This window comes from Solenopsis invicta, chromosome 16 (assembly GCF_016802725.1).
Source record: "Solenopsis invicta isolate M01_SB chromosome 16, UNIL_Sinv_3.0, whole genome shotgun sequence".
NCBI lineage: Eukaryota > Metazoa > Arthropoda > Insecta > Hymenoptera > Formicidae > Solenopsis > Solenopsis invicta.
Window position 1 is genome coordinate 18,763,247 of NC_052679.1, and position 21,740 is coordinate 18,784,986.

At 30.5% G+C, this 21,740-nt stretch overlaps 2 protein-coding genes across 2 annotated transcripts; both read right to left on the reverse strand.

Annotated features, from left to right (window-relative positions):
- Positions 1-124: 124 nt before the first annotated feature.
- LOC105193144 (serine protease persephone) lies at positions 125-9,711 on the reverse strand. The gene is made up of 12 exons (XM_039458769.1): positions 9,577-9,711; positions 8,793-9,044; positions 8,149-8,347; positions 7,359-7,621; positions 6,823-6,995; positions 6,301-6,477; positions 5,414-5,528; positions 3,650-3,901; positions 2,990-3,188; positions 1,196-1,473; positions 688-854; positions 125-367 (listed from the first exon to the last, which is right to left on the reverse strand). The coding sequence occupies exons 1-12, from the start codon at positions 9,656-9,658 to the stop codon at positions 194-196; spliced, it is 2,331 nt and encodes a 776-aa protein (XP_039314703.1). The 5' UTR covers positions 9,659-9,711; the 3' UTR covers positions 125-193.
- Positions 9,712-10,472: 761 nt separating this feature from the next.
- LOC105193128 (serine protease persephone) lies at positions 10,473-20,740 on the reverse strand. The gene is made up of 12 exons (XM_039458770.1): positions 20,554-20,740; positions 19,326-19,580; positions 18,600-18,864; positions 17,806-18,068; positions 17,277-17,443; positions 16,100-16,271; positions 14,277-14,321; positions 13,517-13,768; positions 12,843-13,041; positions 12,042-12,304; positions 11,535-11,695; positions 10,473-10,717 (listed from the first exon to the last, which is right to left on the reverse strand). Exons 1-12 carry the CDS (start codon positions 20,630-20,632, stop codon positions 10,532-10,534), a joined length of 2,307 nt encoding a protein of 768 aa, XP_039314704.1. The 5' UTR covers positions 20,633-20,740; the 3' UTR covers positions 10,473-10,531.
- Positions 20,741-21,740: the final 1,000 nt, after the last annotated feature.

Genomic DNA, 21,740 nt, shown 5'->3' on the forward strand with positions numbered 1-21,740 from the left:
TAAAAAAATACGTCAACAGGACATAGATTGAAAATCATTCGTCATTTGGACATAAATTGAAAATTGTACGTCAATCGAATATGGATTAAAAAAAATATTTGTATTTGAAATACAACGACTTTAATTCATTTGGATTTATCTCCGTTTATTGAGTTTCTTTCCAAACTATGAACAAATTTAGATGTCGAATAAATTAAAAATTTTCTGGCCATGCGGTTCTTTCTATCCAGGGAATATAATGGTATACTCGAGTATATACGCCAGGTATAATGCTGCCGCAAAGTCTTCCGAGACTGGTGACCCCAACCACGTTGTGCAAACATTGATAGTGATCGTTAATGAGGGCAAGTGGTCCTCCGCTATCACCCTTAAACGACAACAAATATATTCAATTAATTTGTGGTTGTAAATATTCTTGTTATGAAAATGATATAGGAGAAGTAGTGCCAAATGAGCACTACTTAAGTTATTTTTCATTATATTTTGTATTTGGTGTTGTTTTAGATGAACAGTAAACATCAAAATTGTAACTTGGTGTTTCAGGCGCCTATTATTACACGTTAAATCTTTCAGTAATAACAAATTAAAAACTAAGTTATAGTTGGAAACTATTTTAATAGACTCAAATTAAAATAAAATTTTTATCGAAAAAGATGAAACATGCAATTTTTGGTGCAAATGTATTACCTCACATGTATCTACCCCGACTTGTCCAGCACATATTTGCCATTCATCGACGATTCCTGATGGGAGTTCAGCAGAGTTGGTACCGTCGAAGTAACTCGCGTTGCAAGATGCGTGGGAAACTAAATTGAGCGTCATCTTTAATAAGTCCTCTGAACGTTCCTCATCAGCTGAAGAATTAAACGGTACAATGCTTTTATTAATTTCATATCTACATATGTGTACATTTTTTTGATAAAAATAAATTTGAATACTTAAAAATATACAGAAGTGAACAATAATCTTATGCAATATCACATTTTAATTTAATTTTAGTAGTTTATTTAATTTTATTCCGAGAATTTTGTTTCTCTTCATTTAAAAATCACTCGTGCGTCGTTTGACATCGATTAAAACTAAAAAAGAGTTTGTATATAAAAGATATAACTTCCTCATACTTAGAGAACTGGCACTCATTTAAAGGTATATATACAAAATTAGTAATTAATTCTTAGAAATTTTAAAGAACTACTGTCTTTGTAATTACGTCCAACTTGACCCCATCCAGTGGCAATTGCCCTGTCATTCCGACGAACATCACGCCAAAGAAACGGAAGACAAGCTGGTCTGACATAATCAGTATAGTTAGCTTCCTCCTTCAGACGCAGTATAGCTATATCGTGATATTGCAAAGGGCGTTTATAGTCGGGATGTCTTATCCTTTCCGCTATTGCGATAGTCTGCGGCATCGCATCGTCATACTCGTCAATGAGATTCAGATCGCCGATACGTACCCAGGTTGCATTTCCCCTTTTTGAAACAAAACGAGATTTATTATAGTTATAATTATAATCTATCAATACATGTTAAGTCAATAGACGAGAGAAGAAAGTGATTTTTTACTTAATTTCCTACAATGATAGGATAATTTCAAATTCTTTGAGAAGAATTTTTAAGAAAGTTTTTGATGATGGTCATTCTCAGATGCAGTTCTTTATAAATTAATATGTATATTTCAATGATAATTGCTAAAATTAAAAATTTATTACTTATTTAAAAATATGCTGAAATTTAAGTAAACTGTAATTTTATTTAAGTATTTAAGTATTTTAACCCTTAAACACGTAAGTGGATCTGAGAGATCCCATATGAAGCTTTAAATGCTTGCTATGTGAAGACGGAATGACATAGGAGGTTTGGGCCAAGACGTAAAAAAAGTTTGAAATCTCCTCTTTTGATTGATATGGTTGATCAACTTTTCTGGTCAACTAGAATTTGAACGGCACTGCAGCAAAGTTTTGTTAGGGTCAATGCGACCATATAGTGTGTAAGTGAAACTTTTTTTGTATTTTACATAAAAAAGCTGGACAAAATACGTTCGAACAAGTTGGTTTGCAGATATTACTCGCATATACTCTGTTTAAAGTTGGAATACTATAAAATGCTGTAGAAAATGGAGTTTTTCCAAAATATATCATAAAACACATCAATTTTCAATTTTAGACACGATTTAATCAAAAATACCTCATATTCGCCTTGTTATATAAGTTACATTTTTTAATAGAAATGACAATAATATAATTTTTTTTTGAAAGTATGAATCTTTAGCTTTAAAACGCCGTATTGTAAAGTTTTTCAAAGTTTTTTGTTGCAAAGATATGATTTTTTTTTTAAGTGGATTTTTAGATGTTCAAAAATACTTCTTATTCTCCATGTTACATAATTATACTTTTTAAAAGAAATGACTTTTATTTTATTTTGAAAGTGTGACTCTTTAGCTTTAAAACGCCATATTTGAAAGTCCTTTAACGTTTTTTGTCGCGAAGATATGATTTTTTGAAGAAAAGTGGATTTTTGACCAATTTCTTATTTTTGCTTAATGGTTTTTCTTTTATAACTTCACAATAAATTATTTTTTGGCAATGCCAATTGTGCAGTTACACTCCTGAGATTTTGAACTTTCGTTTTAAAAAAAATTGTAGAAAGATATTGATTGTAATCAAAGTTATAGCTTCTCAAATTTGAAAAAGTCTCCCAGACCCAAAAATGTGTTTCCGTATTTTACAGAATCGGTGTGTTTAAAAGTTAATTTTATTTCAATTACTTATTTAATTGTAGTCTGAGAATTTATTACTTCTGTTTTCCATTATTTTGAAATTACGTAATAAAAGCATTTTGATATGATTTGATCAAAATTCAGAAAGCAGCAATTTTAAAATAAAGACTAATTTTTATTTTAAATTTCTATGAAAGCAGTCTTTTGTAATCATTTGCTTTATTAATTTTTGAGCATAAGACAAATAAAAGAAGACAAGCCGAAATTTACCAATTTGGTGCCCAAGTGCAGTGGGCTGCTGTGAGAACAATCTTAGAGGAAATTAAGCTACCGCCGCAAAACCATTGGATATCATCAGAACCGCCGAAACCGACAGCCGCCATGAACGGAAATTCTTTTGGATCGGCTTTCTCGCCACCAATACCGGCTGATATTGGGCATTTGAATTCATCTGCGTATTCTTCACATTCTGAAGAGAAGAAATGATTAAGACGATTGTGGAGGATACAAAAAAAGCTCGAGACACAAAATTTATATCTCAACTGACCTTAATCTTCTTGTTTGACAAATTATGTTTTATTATCAAGATTCTTGTTAATACGAATAAAATTCCTCTTTACGTGTTTACGTCATAATTTTACAGAAATATATGCGAGAATAGCATGATAAAAAATATTTTAATTTTCCAGTCGAGTTTATGACGAGAATGTCTATATATTGACTTAGCACTGATACACTGATTATATCAGTAGAAGGTGTGCATTCATTTAAGAGATGTTTATGCGTTTTATAAAACATGTTCTTATGTAAAAAATTCCAAGATGAGATGTGAACTAATTTAGTTTCATTAAACTTAGTTTCGATAAGTGTTGAAAGTGTTTCAGTGATACCTTTTAACAGAGAATAGATTGAAAAGGAATTTCTATTTACTTGTTTTTGCTACTTTGCCCGGTGATTTCAAAATCATAGGCTGCGATGTAGTCGTTCGTTTAGTAAGTTCTGGTTGTGGCGCCGATATGGATTTAGTGATCACAGGATTTGTTATTGGGCAACATACTATGAGGTCGAGAGACTCGCAGGTGTGATTGATCATTTTACCGTCTTTATGTTCCTGATCAACTTGTGGGCAATCATCTATATGTCTGCACACGCCAGTAGAATTGTCAATCACGCATATCCACTCTGAAAGATACAAAAGACGCATTTAATGTAGTTATAAGTTATTGCTAAAGGTAGCATTACGTGTAACTGTGCTAAGATATTTTTTCCTCGATTTGAGTTTGCATCTAAAATTTTTAGTTTTCAATGTGATTTCAAGCTTAATTATTTAGCTTTAAGACGATAAAAAGAAAAAACATTAAGTTGGAATAATTTTGAAGTCTTATATATAAATTATTATTAAATCTAATTGAAAGCTATTTTATATATGTATATTTTATAATAGTTCAAAAATTAATTTCTTTTCATTACTTACTTAATGTTAATGATTTATAAAATAAATTGAGATATGTTAAAAGTTATATGAATAAGAATTAACTAATTTAATTTTGATGTAATTAAAAGTTAATTTTACAAAACATTATTTATATTACATTAGAAAATTGTAATTTTTAAACGTTAGATTACTTAAAATAATTAGAGAACAAGAGAGGATTGTGGAATACCTTTCTGTGTATTGACAATAATTCAGTAAATATAACGCAACACATTTCTAATCAACGCCAGTATATTTGCCATAGACTTCTATCCATCCCCCTATAGGTAAAAGTTCATTGTGCATATAGAACAAACATAAGTAACGAAGGAAAAAAATGATGTGTTTGTGGAATAGCAGAGTAGTAGTGGAATACTAACAACTACATCATGATAAGCACTTTTCTTTACAAAAAAAACATAAATTAATAATGTTTCGTAAATTTTACATAAAAATAAGTGCCATAAAAAAAGATTTTACGTACATTTTGTAAAATATCCTTTATTTGAAAAACTTTCTTTAAATAGTTTTTTGGCTTACAAATTTTTTAAAAGAAAACTTAAAATATTTTACAAAAATTCTTTTGCTTCTAATAAACATTATACAATACCTACAATAAGATTATTGTAATATTGCAAGAGAGATGTACATGGCAGACGTCAATATTCCACAGTTACAGCCCGTACTTTATTTGTTGAATTTATACATCATACATTATGACATACATTTATAAATTTAATAATATTTGATATTCACATTTAAGATCTTTAAGTTAGATTAAAGTTGAAAAATTAATATATAACATACTTTTCAAAACTATGTTGAGAGTATACATTTATAAAAATTTCTACTACCAACAAATTTGAAATTTTGTTTTTGTAAATACAGACACTGAGAAAAATTTCGATCAGATTTATCTCGTTAAAAAGTAAGAAATGGATATATCCGATTATTTAGATCGAAATATCCGAAAATAAACAGATAATCTGTCGAATAGTCACTTAATTTTTAAACAGATTATCCGTTTATTTCTGCATATTCCGATCTAAATAATCGGAAATATTCGTTTGTTATTTTTTAACAGGATAATCCGATCGTTATTTTTCGAACATTTTTCTCAGTGCAATAGTTTCGACGCAATTTTTTACCAAAGAACGCGTTCTACGTATTCGTTTAAAACAAGAATTTGCGTTTTTTTAGGGAGGAGAACCAGTACTCACCTCCGACACTATTCTGTCCGTACGTCATCGACAGGACCGACACCAACACGAACGGTGATAACGATGAGACGATCGATGCCATCCTTGACCAGCCTTGATTACGCGGTCTTCTCGTCTAACCTCGAAGACTCATCGCGATAAAATATATATCTCTTTAATACGTCTGTTCTTTATGTTTCCGCTTTTTCTGATCCCCACTTAGCTCACTTATTCGTTTCACCGTGGAGATGGTAAATCAAGGTCTTCTCGTAATGCATCTCGCGGTAAATCAGCCGATTCCATTCGCGACTCCTGGAAGAAGTTAGAAAGGAGCTCTAAAGACAAATGATTAAAGCCCATTTTACAATAGCCGTAACGTGGTTGTAATAGAATAAATAACTATTCATTTTTTATATTACGACCTTACGGCGTTAACGGTTATTATAGAATGGGTTTTATAGATGAGCAGTTGTCGCTTGCCGCAACAGATCTGTCTGCGTGATTCTCATTCAATTTCGATGAAAATCGCTACAAATTCAGTAATTTCGTTTTTGCGAATGTATATCTTCTATGCAATTTATAATGCGCTGCCGTTATTACAAGGAATGATATTGGAAGGATATTTTTGCTTAAATTAATATGAGTTTGAATGAGATGCTTAATGAATGTTGCAATGTTATAAGTAGAGATTGGGAGTCATAGGCAAATAGAGCCAGGTAAGATCACAAAATAAAAATTGTCTTTAATTATCTTTTAATTTTACACATAAATTGTTAGGATGTTGTTATTTACATTTAGTGCGCTAAAATTGGATTTTGGACAAAAGCTTGCATTAAGAATGAGCTTTTTTGTTGTATAAAAAAAAAACGTATTTAATATTTGAAAAAATACATACATTTCAATTAAACAATATCTTTAAAATTTTCCGGCCACGCATATCTTTCTATCCAAGGAATGTAATGATAGACTCGAGTGTAGACGCCAGGTTTGCTGCCGCAGAGTCGTCCGAGGCTGTTGATCCCAATCACGTTGTGCATACATTTATAGTCCGTGTTAACGACGGCAAGTGGTCCTCCGCTATCACCCTTAATCAACAACAAATATATTCAATTAATTTGTCTGTGTTTGTAAATTTTTTTATAAAAAATTATTTATTCTTGATATAAAAATGATATAGAGGAGTGTTGCCAAATTGCACTACTTAAGCTATTTTTTATTACATTTTGTATTTGGTGTTTGTTTTAGATGAACATTAAACTTTAAAATTGTAACTTGATTTTTCAGGCATTTATTGATACACTTTAAATCTTTCAGTAATAACAAATTCAAAATTAGGTAATAGTCACAAAAACAATTTTAATAGACTCAAGTTAAAATAAAGTTTTTATTGAGAAAGATGAAACATGCAACTTTTGGTGCAAATGTATTACCTCACATTTTCTACCAGTATCTTCCCAGATTTTTCCCGCACATATTTGCCAGTTGTCGACGATTCCTGATGGGAGCTCAACGGAGCTGCCGTCGAAGTAACTCGCGTTGCAAGACGCATAGGAGATCATTTTGGGCGTCATCTTTATTAAATAATCATAAACTTCGTCATTAGCTGAAGAATTAAAGAATAATGCTTTTATTAATTTCATATCTACATATATGCATATTTCTTTGATGACAATAAAATTGAATATTCGAAAATGTATAGATGTGAACGGTAATCTTATGCAATATCACATATCAATTTTATTTTAGTAGTTTATTTCATTTTGAGAATTTCTGAGAATTTAATTTTGTTTCTCTTCATTTAAAAATCACTCGTACATCTTTATCATTGATTAAAACTAAAACATAATTTATATATAAAAGATGTAGCTCCCTCATAATTAAAAAACTAGCAGTCATATAAAGATATCTATACAAGATTTATAATTAGGTTTTAGAAATTTTAAAGAACTACCGTGTTAGTAATTACGTCTTTTTGAAATCCATCCGGTTGCTCTTGTCTGAGAATACCGACTTAAGTCAGGCCAATGTACCGGAAGACAAGCTGGTCTGACATGGGCAGTATAGTTAGCTTCCTCCTTTAGACGCAGTATAGCTATGTCATGATATTGCGACGGGTGTTTATAGTCGGGATGTCTTATCCTTTCTGCGATTGCCATAGCCTGCGGCATCGCGTTGTCATTAATCCGCATAAAATTTAAATCGCCAAGACGTACCCAGGTTGCATTTCCCCTTTGAAACAAAATAAGATTTATTATAATTAGCATAATTTATTAACACATGTCAAACTTCAGTCAAAGCGAGAAAAAGAAAGCAATTTTTTAAGTAATTTCCAACAATGATAAGATAAATTCAAATTTTTTGAAAAGAATTTTAAGGAAGTTTTTGATGATGGTCGTTCTTAGTTGCAGTTTTTTCATGATTTAATTTTCACATTTTAATGTTAATTGCTAAAATTGAATCTTTAAAAATATACTGAAATTTAAGTAAACCGTAATCTTATTTAAGTATTTTAATTTTATTTCAATTAGTTACTTAATTGCAATCTGAGAATTTATTGCTCTTATTTTTCTATATTTTAAAATCACTCGTCATAAAAGCGTTTCGATATAATTTAATCAAAATTTAGAAAGCATTAATTTTATAATGAATACAATTTTTCATTTTAAATTTCTATAAAAGCAATCTCTTGTAATAATTTTCTTCATTAGTTTTCGAGCGCAAGTTAGACGAATGAAGAAAGAAAAGCCGAAATTTACCAATTAGATGTCCAAGTGCAGTGGGCTGCTGTCAGGACAATCTTGGAGGAAATTAAGCTACCGCCGCAAAGCCATTGGATATTATTAGAACTGCCGAAACCGACGGTCGCCATATGCGGAAAATTTGTCAAAGTTACTCTCTCGCCATTTTGATCAAATAATATTGGGCATCCGAAATTATTCGCGTACTCTGCGCATTCTGAAGAGAAGAAATACAAAACTCGAGACACCAAATTTATATCTCAACTGACCCTAATCATCTTGTTTGATAAAGTACGTCTTCTTATTTTGCTTTTCAAGATCTCGTTAATATGAATAAAATTTTACTTTGCGGATTTACGTTATAAATTTGCAAAAATGTATATGTACAAAATAGCATGCAAAAAATAATTTTCCACTTGAGTTTACTGAGAATGTCTATATGTTGACTTAGCACGGTACGCTGATTATATTATATCAGTAGAAGGCGTGCATTCATTTAAGCGATGTTTAAGCGATGCGTATTATAAGACTTACGTAAAGAATTCCAAGATGAGATGCGGACCAATTTTGTTTTGTTAAACTTAGGTTCGATAAGTATTGACAGTGTTCCAGCGATTCTTATCTCTTATCAAAGAATAGATTTAAAAAAAAATTCTATTTACTTGCTAGTGCTACTTCTCCTGGTGATCCCAATATCATAGGCTGCGATGTATTCGTGCGTTTAGTAAGTTCTGGTTGTGGCGCCAATGTTGATTCGGTGATCACAGGATTTGTTGTTGGGCAACATACTATATGGTCGAAAGATTCGCAGGTCAGATTGATCATTTTACCGGCTGACAATTCCTGAAAAACTTGCGGGCAATCATTTATATGTCTGCATACGCCTGGCGAATTGTTGACTACGCATGGCCAATCTGAACGATACAAATGGCGCATGTAATGTAGTTATGAGTTATTGCTAAAGATAAAATTACAGATGACTGTGCAAAGATATTTTTTTCTTGATTTGAATGTGCGTCTAAAAGTTAAAGTTTTTAATGTGTCTTTAAGCTTTGTTATTTATTAACGCGCTTTAACATGATAAAAGAAAATGACATCAGTTGGAATAATTTTGAAACTTTATATATTATTAAAGCTGATTGAAAGGCATTTTATGTATGTATGTATTATAATAATTCAATATTTTATTTCTTTTTATATGACTTAAAGTTAATGGTTTATAAAATTAATTTAAATTTATTTTAGATACGTTCAAAGTTACATGAATAAGAACTAAATAATTTAATCTTTCTATAATTAAAAGTCAATTTTAAACAGCATTATTCATATTAAACTAGGAAAGTGTAATTTTTTAAAGTTAGTTTACTTAAAATAATTAAAGAAAAGGTGGGTATTGTGAAATAAAACAAGAATTTGCGTTTTTTAGCGAGAAGAACCAACACTCACCTCCGATACCATTCTGTCCATACGTCGCCGACAGAATCGACACCAATACCGGCAGTAATAACGATGAGACGATCGGTGACATTCTTGATCAGCCTTGGTCACGCGGTCTTCTCGTTTAATATCGAAGACTTGTTGTGATAAAAGATATACCCCGTTTCACACGTCTGCTCTATACGTTTCTGCTTTTTTCCGATCCCCACCCAGCTCATTCATTCCTCCTACTGTGTAGATGGTGAACCAAGGTCTTCTCATAATGCATCTTGCGATAAATCAGCCGATTCCATTCGCGACTCGTGGAAGAAGTTGGAAAGGGTCTCTAACGACGAATGATTAAAGCTTACTATACAATAGCCGTAACGTGATTGTAAGAGGATGAATAACTTTTTATTTTTTATGTTATAACTTTATGGCTTTATGTTTACGGCTATTGTAAAACAGGTTTTACAAATGAGCAGTTGTCGTGTGCCGCAACAAAACTGAATCAAGTATTGAAATCTCCATGATTTCCATGCGACTTTGAATTGAAATCGCTGCAAATCCTGTTATTTCGGTTTTGTAAATTTATTGTACATCTTTCGTGCAAATTATAATATACGCTGCTGTCGTTACAAGAACGGTATTGAAAAGATATTTTTACTTAAATCAATATGACTTTGAATTTAATAGGAATTTATTTATTAGATTCTTAGGTCCATAAATACTCAATAAATGTCGCAATGTAAACAGAGATTGGGAGTCACAATCAAATAGAGCCAGGAAAATTCGCGCAATAAATATTAACTTCAGTCTTCTTTTATTTTTATACTATACATGTATTGCTAGGATGTAGTTAGGTTCGCTAAAATCAGATTTTCTGTTGCACATATAGTTGCACATTCATACAGTTAGTAACTGTACGAATTTTTGTGTCATATAAGAAAGAAATTTAACACTTGAGAAAATGGATACATTTAAATTAAACAATATCTTCAAAATATTCCGGCCACGCGGTTCTTTCTATCCAAGGCATGTAGTGATAGACTCGAGTGAAGACGCCAGGTATACCGTTACCGCAGAGTCGTCCGAAACTGTTGATTCCAATCACGCTGTGCATACATTTATAGTCCGTGTTAACGACGGCAAGTGGTCCTCCGCTATCACTCTTAATCAACAACAAATATATTCAATTAATTTGTCTGTGTTTATAAATTTTTTTGTTATAAAAATTATATAAGGGAGTATTGCCAAATGCGCACTACTTAAGCTATTTTTTATTATATTTTTATTATATAATTTGGTGCTGTTTTAAGTTTTTAATATTAAATTTTGAAATTGTAACTTGATGTTTCTAGCCTCTATTATTACACGTTAAATCTTTCAGTAATAACAAATTAGATAATAGTTAGAAAACAATTTTAATCCGTTGAAATCATACTTCCACGTAATAACATAACGGTTACATGGAGTCCACTGGATCCCCTGCACAAAATCAGTCGTCATTTGCAAGCTTTTTGATATTTCATCGCAAAAATTTTACTAAACATACCTTGAGGTTTCTTGTTTATTAGCCAATACTTTTTTAAATTAAAATTTGACATAATGAAAAAATTCAAATAAAAAAGAACTGCAAAATTTGACTTTTTTTTACAAAAATATTCATAAAACTTTGAATTTTTGAGATAATTCAACAAAAATTTAGAGGTGTATTCTCAATATATTATACTTTCAAATAAAAATTAATTTCATAGAAGGTTTTGAAAAAAGTACATTTATTTGGAAGTTTAAAGTGCTTGACAAAAATTGTAAAATCAAAGAATTGAGTTACAAGACGCAAAACAGAGTAAATAAATTACTCTACGTACTCTTAAAGTTAGTGTGGGGTTTTTTGGACCCCTTGTGACCGTAACAGGTTAATAAACTTAAAATAAAATTTTTATTAAGAAGAATAAATCATGCAATTTTTGGTGCAAATGTATTACCTCACATTTTTGATTCGCTGTTAAACATATTTGCCAGTTGTCGACAATTCCTGATGGGAGATAAACGGAGCTGCTACCGTTGAAGTAACTCGCATTGCAAGACGCATAGGAGACCTTATTGGGCGTCATCTTTATTAAATAATCATAAACTTCGACATCACCTAAAGAATTAAAGAACAATGCTTTTATTAACTTTTATCTACATATATGCTTTTTTTGATGACAATAAAATTTAGTATTTAAAAATTTACAGAAATGAACAATAATCTTATGCAATATCACATTTTAATTTAATTTTAGTAGCTTATTTAATTTTCTTTTGAGAATTTAATTTTTTCTTTATTTAAAAATTACTCGTGCCTCGTTTAACATCATACAAAAAAGAATTTATATATAAAAGATATAATTCTTTCATAATTAGAGAACTAACACTCATTTAAGAGTATATATACAAGATTTGTAATTACTTTTTAGAAATTTTGAAAGAACTTTTGTGTTTGTAATTACGTTTATTTTGAATCCATCCCGTTACGGCTGCCTGGGAATATCGATTTACATCAGGCCAATCTACTGGAAGACAAGCTGGTCTGACATAATCAGTATAGTTCGCGTTCTCCTTCAGACGCAGTATAGCTATGTCATGATACTGCAACGGACATTTATAGTCGGGATGTGTTATTCTTTCCGCGATAGCGATAGTCTGCGCAATCGCCTCGCCAGACTTCTGAATGAGATTTAGATGGTCGAGACGTATCCAGGTTGCATTCCCCCTTTTTGAAACAAAACGAGATTTATTATAGTTAAAATTATTATTTATTAACACATGTCAAAATTAAATTAATAACGAGAGAAAAAGCGACTTTTTATTTAATTTCCTGCAATGATAAAATAAATTCAAATTCTTCGAGCAGAATTTTAAGCAAGTTTTTGATGATGGTCATTCTCAGATGCAATTTTTTTATCAATTAATATTCATATTTTAATCATAACTGTTGAAATGGAATATTTCCAAATATGCTAAAACTTAAGTTTAACTATAATTTTATTTAAATGTTTTAATTTTAATTCAATTACTTATTTAATTGTAGTCTCAGAACTTACTACTAATTTTGTTTTTTTTTTTATTTTAAAAGCACTCGTAATAAAAGTGTTTTTATATGATTTGATCAAAATTCAGAAAGCAGCAATTTTATAATGTAGGTGATTTTTCATTTTAAATTTCTATAAAAACAGTTTTTTTGTAATTATTTTCTTTATTAATTTTCGAACGTAAGTTAGACGAATGAAGAAAGACAAGCTAAAATTTACCAATCCGGTGTCCAAGTGCAGTGGGCTGCTGTCAGGACAATCTTGGAGGAAATTAAGCTACCAGCGCAAAACCATCGGATATTGTTGGGACCGCCAAAACCGATGGTCACCATATACGGAAGATTTTTTAGAGAGACTCTGTTGCCACTTTTATTAAATGTTATTGGGCATCCGAAATCATCCGCGTATTCTGCGCATTCTAAAGAGAAGAAAACATTTAAACAATTTTAAAGGATACAAAACTCGAGACCAAATCTAAATCTCAACCTAATCTCAGTTTAATCTTCTTGTTTGACAAATTATGTCTCCTTATTTTGTTTTTAAGATTTTATTAATGTGAATAAAATTTCACTTTACAAACTTATTTTATAATTAACAAAAATGTATATGCAAAGTATCATAATAAAAAATGTGTTAATTTTTCACTCGAATTTACTTCGAATGTTTATTTGCTGACTTAGCACTGATACGCTAATTATACATGTAGTGGTAGAAGGTGTGCATTTATTTAAAGGATGTTTATGCGTATTATAAAACATGTTCTTATGTAAAGAATTCTAAGATAAAATATGAAAATATTTAGTTTCATTAAACTTAGTTTTAATAAGTATTGAAAGTATTCCAGGGATTCTTATCTTTTATCACAAAATAGATTGAAAAGGTACTTTACTTACTTGTTTTTGATACAATTCCCGGTGATCCCAATATCATAGGCCGTGATGTATTTGTTTGTTTAGTAAGTTTTGGTTGTGGCGCTGATATTGGTTCGGTGACTACAGGATTTGTTGTTGGACAACATACTATAAGATCGAGAGATTCGCAGGTCAGATTGATCATTTTACCGGCTGATAATTCTTGAGATACTTGCGGGCAATCATTTATATGTCTGCATACGCCTGGAGAATTGTTGACCACGCATGACCACTCTAGAAAGTACAAAAAACGCATTTAATTTAGTTATGAGTTATTTGCTAAAGATAAAATTACAGATGACTGTGCAAAGATACTTCTTCCTCGATTTGAATTTTTGTCTAAAAGTTAAAGTATTTAATGTAACTTGAAAAAAAAGACGTAAGTTAGAATAATTTTAAAGAATTCTATATAAATTAATATTAAAGCTACTTGATAGGCATTTTATATATGTATGTTTTATAATTTAAAATTTTGTTTTTTTTTATATGACTTAAAGTTAATGGTTTATAAAATTAATTTAAAAATTAATTTAGATATGTTACAAGTTATCTGAATAAAAACTAACTAATTTAATCTCAACGTAATTAAAAGTTAATTTTAAGAAGCATTATTTATATTAAATTAGAAATTCGTAATTTTTTAAAGTTAGATTTCTTAAAACAATTATAATTAACAGAAAAGGTGGGGAATGTGAAATATAACAAGAATTTGCATTTTTTAGCGAGAAGAACCAATACTCACCTGCGACACCCTGTTCGTATGTCACCGACAGGATCGACAGCAACACTAGCAGTAATAACGATGAGACGATCGAAGCCATTTTTGATTAGTCTTGGTTATGCGGTCTTCTCGTGTAATCTCGAAGACTCACCGCGATAAAATATATATCTCGTTTAATACGTCTGTTCTTTATGTTTCCGCTTTTTCTGGTCCCCACCCAGCTCATTCATTCGTCCCACTGCGGAGATGGTGAATCAAGGTCTTCTCGTCTAATGTACCTTACGATAAGTCAGCTGATTCGCGACTCGTAGAAGAAGTTGGAAAGGCGCTCTAACGACGGATGATTAAAGCCCATTATACAATAGCCGTAACGTGGTTGTAAGAGAATGAATAACTTTTCATTGCTTATGTTACAACCTTATGGCTTTATGTTTACGACTATTGTAAATTGGGTTTTCGACGAGCAGTTGTTCCGTCCTTTCTCTATAATATAAATCATCAAACAAATTTAATATTTTATTTGTTAATTAATTTTATATAAAAGAATAAAGAATTATTGTGGATATTTTTTCTTTTATAATTTTTCTTACACAGATTTTATTGTAAGAGAATAAGTTAATAAATTAAAGTTAAAAATTAAATCAGTTAAAATTACTTAAATTAAGTTACTAACATTTAACTTTATAATTAGTTGGAACCCAACATTATACCAAATTGATAATATTTAAAATTTAATATTTACTTGTTTGATGTAAAAAAAATTATTTTGTTGGTACTAATAATAAATACTTATTTGCAATCAAGTAATCTTTCTTTATTAGTGTAGAGCATATGGTTTTGAAACGATCTTGTATCGAAGAACGTACGTGCTTCATGAACCCGTTTAAGACAGGAATTCGTGTATTTTTAGCAAGCAAAACCAGTACTCACCTCCGACATTCTGTCCGTGTGTCGCCGATAGGATCGACTAACAATAACGATGAGACGATCGGCACGCTCGCTGGCATCCTTGATCAGCCTTGATCATGCGGACTACTCGTCTAATTGTCGCGATGGAAGTTATACTTTGTCTAACACAACCATTCCATACGTTTCCGCTTTTACCAATCTCTACCCAGCTCACTCATTCCTCCCACCGTAGAGATGTTGAATCTTGAAGTTATCTCGTAATGCACTTCGCGATAAATCAACCGATTCCATTTGCGATTTTGTGGATAAAGTCGGAAAGGTGCTTTAAAGACGGATGATTAACGTAACGTTGTAAGCAAATGAATAATTTTTTATTTCTTATGTTACAACCTTATGGCTTTGTACGGCTATTGTAGAATGGATTTTACAGATAAACACTTGTCGCCTATCAAAAGAAATCTGGATCAGGAATTAAAATCTCCGTGATTTCCATACGATTTCGAATTGAAATTGCAAATCCTGTTACTTTGTTTTTGCAAATATATTGTAACGACCACAAATTATAATGTGTACTGCCGCCGTTACAAAAACAGTGTGTTAAAAAGATATTTTTGCCTAAATCAAAACAATTTTTAATATAACGGGAATTTATTTGTTAAATCCTTAGATCCGTAGATACTCCATGAATGTCGCAATATAAGTAGAGATTGCGGGCCACAAACAAATAAAGCCAGGAAAATTTACGCAATAAAAATTAGCTCCAGTTTTCTTTTATTTTTATATTACACATACATTATTAGGATGTAGTTAGATTCGCTAAAATCGGATTTTCAGTAACGGTTTGCATTAGGAATGAACAAACTTTTGTGTAGTATAAAAAAAGAAACGTATTTAATACTTGAAAAAATGGATACATTTGAATTACACAAGGTCTTAAAAATCTTCCGGCCACGCGGTTCTTTCTATCCAGGGAATATAATGGTACACTCGTGTGTAGACGCCAGGTATGATGCTGGCACATAATCGTCCGAGACTGGTGACCCCTATCACGTTGTACATACATTGATGGTCCGTGTTAAAGACGACGAGTGGTCCTCCGCTATCACCCTTAAACAACAAATAAATTTAATTAATTTGTTTGCGTTTATAAATATTCTCGTCATAAAAATGATGTTGAAGAATATTGGCAACCACTTAAAACATTTTTTTATTACATTTCGCATTTGGTGTTGTTTTGCATGCAAATTAAAGTTCACAAAAAAATTGTTTCAAGCATCTATTATTGCACGTAAATTTTTCAGTGTTAACAAATTAATTTCCCGTACAGCACGTAATATTGCAATCTAACAACAATATTGCTGCAATATTGCTGTAATATTACAATATTGCTGTAATATTACTGCGATATTGTAATATTGTCGCTATATTGTTGCAATATTACGTACTGTGCGGGTTGTTATAAGTTTTTCTGTAACATGTTGCAAAAGGTATTATATAGAAAATTGGTAGCATAAAGTGCACTTGTAATCTCTTGATTTGTATCGTTTTTAAAAATATCAAATTTATAAATTAAAAAGTAATTAAAAGTATGAGAAATTAATAATTTATTGTCATTAATAATTTATTGAAGAAGCGATCAAATATTTCGTAATTAATAAATAACGATATTTAAGTAATAAGAATACTAAAATAAAACTGACTTAAAAATATTTTTCTTTGTAATTAATGTATTTTTATTTATTGCAATTATTAGTTTCATCATTATCATTCATTTCACATTATTATTTATTATTTATGTATATTATTTTCTTTCTTATTTACTTTTTATTTTTAGTATTAAATATCAATTCTTGCATGTATAAAATATGAATTTAAAATATTGCAGAGATGCGTTTTAAGTGATGGTACGCATTCAACAATTTTCTCCTAAAAAGCTCCTTTTTTCCAGTATTAAACCTTTAATTTCTTGCAGAGAAATGGAATTTGAAAAAAGCAATTGTAATAGTTACGAAAAGACTAATAAACTAATATGTTACAAAAACCATTTTAACAGACTCAAATAAAATTTTCATTGAGAGGCATCAAACATGCAACTTTTGGCAAATGTATTACCTGACATGTATCTTTCCCGACTTCTCCCGCGCATATTTGCCAGTCGTTGTCGATTCCTAATGGGATCTCCACGGAGCTAGTGCCGTCGCAGTAACTCGCGTTGCATGGCTCGTGGGAGACCAATTTGAGCGTTACTTTTAACAGATGATCTGAACCTTCCTCATCAGCTGAAGAATTAAAAGATATATTGCACTTAATAATTTTATATCTACATATATACATATACATTTTTTCAGTGACAATAAAATTAAATATTTAAAAATATACAAAAGTGAACAATAATCTTATGCAATATGGCATTTCAATTTTATTTCAGTATTTTATTCAATTTTATTCCGAGAATTTAATTTCGTTTCTCTTTATTTAAAAATCACTCGTTTGACAAAGCTAAAATAAAATTAAAAATATATATATGTATAGAAGATACAGTTCCCTCATAATTAAAAAATTAGTACGTATTTATAAATATATATACACAATTAGTTATCAGTTTTTCAAAATTTTAAAGGTATTCTGTCTTTCTAATTACTCTTAGTTTGACCCCATCCAGTAGCGACTGCCTTATCATTCTGACCCACGTCAGGCCAATCTACCGGAAGACACGCCGGCCTGACATATGCATTGTAGGTAGCGTCCTCCTTCAGACGCAGTATAGCTATGTCATGATATTGCAGCGGGCGTTTATAGTCAGGATGTTTTATCCTTTCCTCGATTGCGATGGTCTGCGTCATCGCGCTGTCATTGGTATGCACGAGATTCAGATCGCCGAGACGTACCCAGCTTACATTTCCTCTTTTGGAAACAAAACGAGATTTATTATAGTTATAATTATTATTTATTAACACATGTCAAAGTTTAATTAATAACGCAAGAAAAAAGCGACTTATTTATTAATTACCAACAATGGTACGATAACTTTAAATTCATTGAGAAGAAACTTGAGAAAGTTGATGGTGGTTATTAGTTGCATTTTTTTGTCAATTAACATTCATATTTCGATAAAAATATCTGTAATTTATATTTAGAAGTGCTGAATCTTAATTGAACAATAATTTTATTTAAATATTTTAATTTTGTTTTAATGGCTTATTTAATTACTTTCTGAGAATTTATTAATTTTATTCATCTTTGTTTCAAAATCACTCGTCAATAGCACTTTGATATGGTTTGATCAAAATTTAAAAAGCAAAAATATTTATAGTTACAATGACATGAAAGCTATTTTTTATTTTAGATTTCTATAAAACCAATCTTGCAATCAGTTTCTTCATCAATTTTCTAGCGTAAGTTAAACGAATGAAGAAAGACGAAGACAAAAGTTACAATTCTGGTGTCCAAATGCAGTGGGCTGCTGTCAGGACAATCTTAGCGGAAATTAGGCTACCTCCGCAAAACCATTGGATGTTATTGCGATCGCCAAATCCGACGGCCGCCATATGTGGAAATTCTTTCGGATCGGCTTTCTTACCACCAACTACTAATTTGTGCGTTTTCAAGGCGCATAGCGATATGTTGATTGGCTTGTGATTCACTGTCGGCGTCGGAGGTAATACGAGACCGTAGACAGCTTCCGCATTTTTTGCGCATTCTGAAGAGAAGAAAACATTAAGACGATTTGAAAGACTCAAAACTCGAGATAACAAATTTATATCTCAACCGATCTTAGTCTTTTCATTTGACAAATCATGTTTTCTTATTTTGCAAAATCTCATTAATATGAATAAAATTTCACCTTACGTGCTTTCGTTATAACTTCACAGAAATGTTTATGCAAAGTGACATATAATAAAAAATATTTTAACTATTTCCACACGAGTTTATTATGAATGTCTATATTGCTAATTTAGCACTATTAAGCTGATTATATCAGTAGAAGATGTGCATTCATTTAAAAGATGCGTTTTATAAGACATGTTCTTACGTCAAAAATTCTAAGCTGAGATGTAGACCAATTTAATTTCATTAAACTTAGTTTCGATAAGTATTGAAGGTGTTGTAACAATTCTTATCATTTATTAGAAAATAGATTGAAAAAAAATTTCTATTTACTTGCTCGTGCTACAGATCCTCTTGATCCCACTGTCAAAGGCCGCGATATATTCATTCGTATAATAGTTTCTGATTGTTGCGCCGGTGTTGGTTTGGTGACCTCAGGATTTGTTATTGGGCAACATACTATCGGGTTAAAATCTAATTCTCCGCAGGTCTGACTGGGCATTTTGCCGGCTAACGATTCCTGATAAACTGGCGGGCAATCATCAATAAGTTTGCACACGCCCGCAGAATTGTTGATTACGCACGACTCTGAAAAATATAAAAATACAAAATGTTCAAAGTTCTTTAAATCGCTGTAACTCAAAGAAAATTATCCGACTATGCTGAAATCTTATAATGCATCTCTGTAGTAAAATTACATCAGATGAAACACATCGACTTTTTTTACTTGGAGACTGCGTAATATCTTGCGTGAACCAAATGAGCTTTTTTTGAAAAACAGAAAAAAATTAAAAAAAAACTTAATAATATCAGTAAATTATCATTCAAATATTAAAACAATATTATCTGATGAAAACTGTTAGTGAAGTATGCGCGCAATGAAAGATATTATAAGTTAGATTTGGAATTTTAAATATTTATTTTTTTTTTAATCAAATTATAAATATCGATTTGTGATGAATATCAAAAGAAAAAAATTCTAGTAAAAAATGTAATTTACTTACTCAAATAGTACACAAATGCGTTTGACCAAATTGTAAAAGCGAATGCTGCGTAATTAAATTAGAAATTTGTAATTTTTTAAAGTTATATTACTTAAAATAATTACAATATGGATTATCAAACAAATTTAATATTTTATTTGTTAATTAAGTTTATACAAAATAACAAAAAAATGTTGCAAAATTTTTTCTTGTATAACTTTTTTACATAGATTTTAATGTTAGAAAATAATTAATAAATTAAAATTGAAAGTTAAATCATTTGCAATTAATTGAGTTAAGTTATTAACATTTACCTTTATTATTTTACTTTCAACTTTATAATTAGTTATTGCCCAATACTGTATCAAATTTATAATATTTAATATTTAACATTTATTTGTTTGAAGTAAATAAGTTATTTAAATAATACTAACAACAAATATTTATTTAAATCAAGTAATCTCTTTTTATTAGTATACCGCACGTAGTTTTGACATGATCTTTTGCCGAAGAACGTGTTCGACGCACTTGATCAAAACAAGAATTAGCGTCTTTTATCAAGGAAAACCAATACTCACGTCCGACGTCCTGTCCGTAGGTCACCGACAGGATCGACACCAACACTAACTGTAATAATGATGAGAGAATCGGCGGCATCTTCGATCAACCTTGGTCACGCAATTTTCTCGTCTGATCTTGAAGACTCGTCGCGATGGAAGGCATACCTCGTCTGACACATCTGCTCTATACGTTTCTGCTTTTTCTGATCCACACCCAGCTCGCTCATCCATCCCACCCTGGAGATGAGAATCACGAGGTCATTTTCGTAACGCACCTCACGATAAATCAACCGATTCTATTTTCGACTTCGTGGAAGAAGTTGGAGAGATGGTTTAACGACGGATGATTAAAGCCCATTGTACAATAGCCGTCACGTAGTTGTAAGTGAATAAATAACTTTTAATTTCTTATGTTATAACCTTATAACTTTATGTTTATGGCTATTGTAGAGAAAAGAGAAAAGAGAGGAGAGAAGAAGAGAATTATTGCTGAGCTTTATAGAGGAGCAGTTGTTGCGTGCCACAAGAAATCTGTAACAGAAATTGAAATCTCTGTGTTTCCGTACGTTTTCGAATCAAAATTGCTGTAATTTTTATAATTTTGTTTTTGCGAATGTATATTTTCCATGCAAATGGAATCATCATGTGCGCAACCGTTGTTACAAGGTTTACATTGGAAAGATATTTTTGCCTAAATCACTATTATAATTTTGAATTTAACGGGAATTTAATTGTTAAATTCTTTGATTCATAGATACGCAATAAATATCGCAATTTTGACCGTGTACTCATGTCAAATCATTATATTTATGTCTCATACAAGAATTGCTCCTTGTTTAGATAATCTGTGGAATTATTCTTGCAATGTTTATATTTTTCTTTAAATAATTGTAAATAAGACCTAGAGATTTCTTGTTTATACATAAACAAAATTATGTATTAACAGTAATTAAACCAATTAATATTAATTGGAAATAATCTTATTAATTCAATATGTTATACTTTTGTCTTAATAAAACTACAATAATATTTGTCTTATTAATGTTATTATTGAATTAATAACATTATTTTTAATTTGATTTATCTAATTGAGCTGTTAATACAATATCATTTTTCATACATTTATATACTTTCATATATATGTAATAATCTCATAAATGTATTGTGTATTTATAGTATACGTCATATTGCCTTCATGTAACTAG

Bases quoted from the DNA above. Each gene is read 5' to 3' on its own strand.
- LOC105193144 (XM_039458769.1), bottom strand. From the start codon at position 9,658: ATGTCACCGATCGTCTCATCGTTATTACTGCCGGTATTGGTGTCGATT. The intron at 9,045-9,576 runs GTGAGTGTTGGT...TGTATCGTTCAG, and splicing joins TGGACAGAATGGTATCGGAG to ATTGGCCATGCGTAGTCAAC. The intron at 1,474-2,989 runs GTAAATTTCGGC...TGTTTCAAAAAG, and splicing joins TGCACTTGGGCACCAAATTG to GGGAAATGCAACCTGGGTAC.
- LOC105193128 (XM_039458770.1), bottom strand. From the start codon at position 20,632: ATGCCGCCGATTCTCTCATCATTATTACAGTTAGTGTTGGTGTCGATC. The intron at 17,444-17,805 runs GTAATTAGAAAG...TTAATTCTTCAG, and splicing joins TGGATGGGGTCAAACTAAGA to CTGATGAGGAAGGTTCAGAT. The intron at 10,718-11,534 runs GTAATACATTTG...TTGTTGATTAAG, and splicing joins CAGCGAATCAAAAATGTGAG to AGTGATAGCGGAGGACCACT.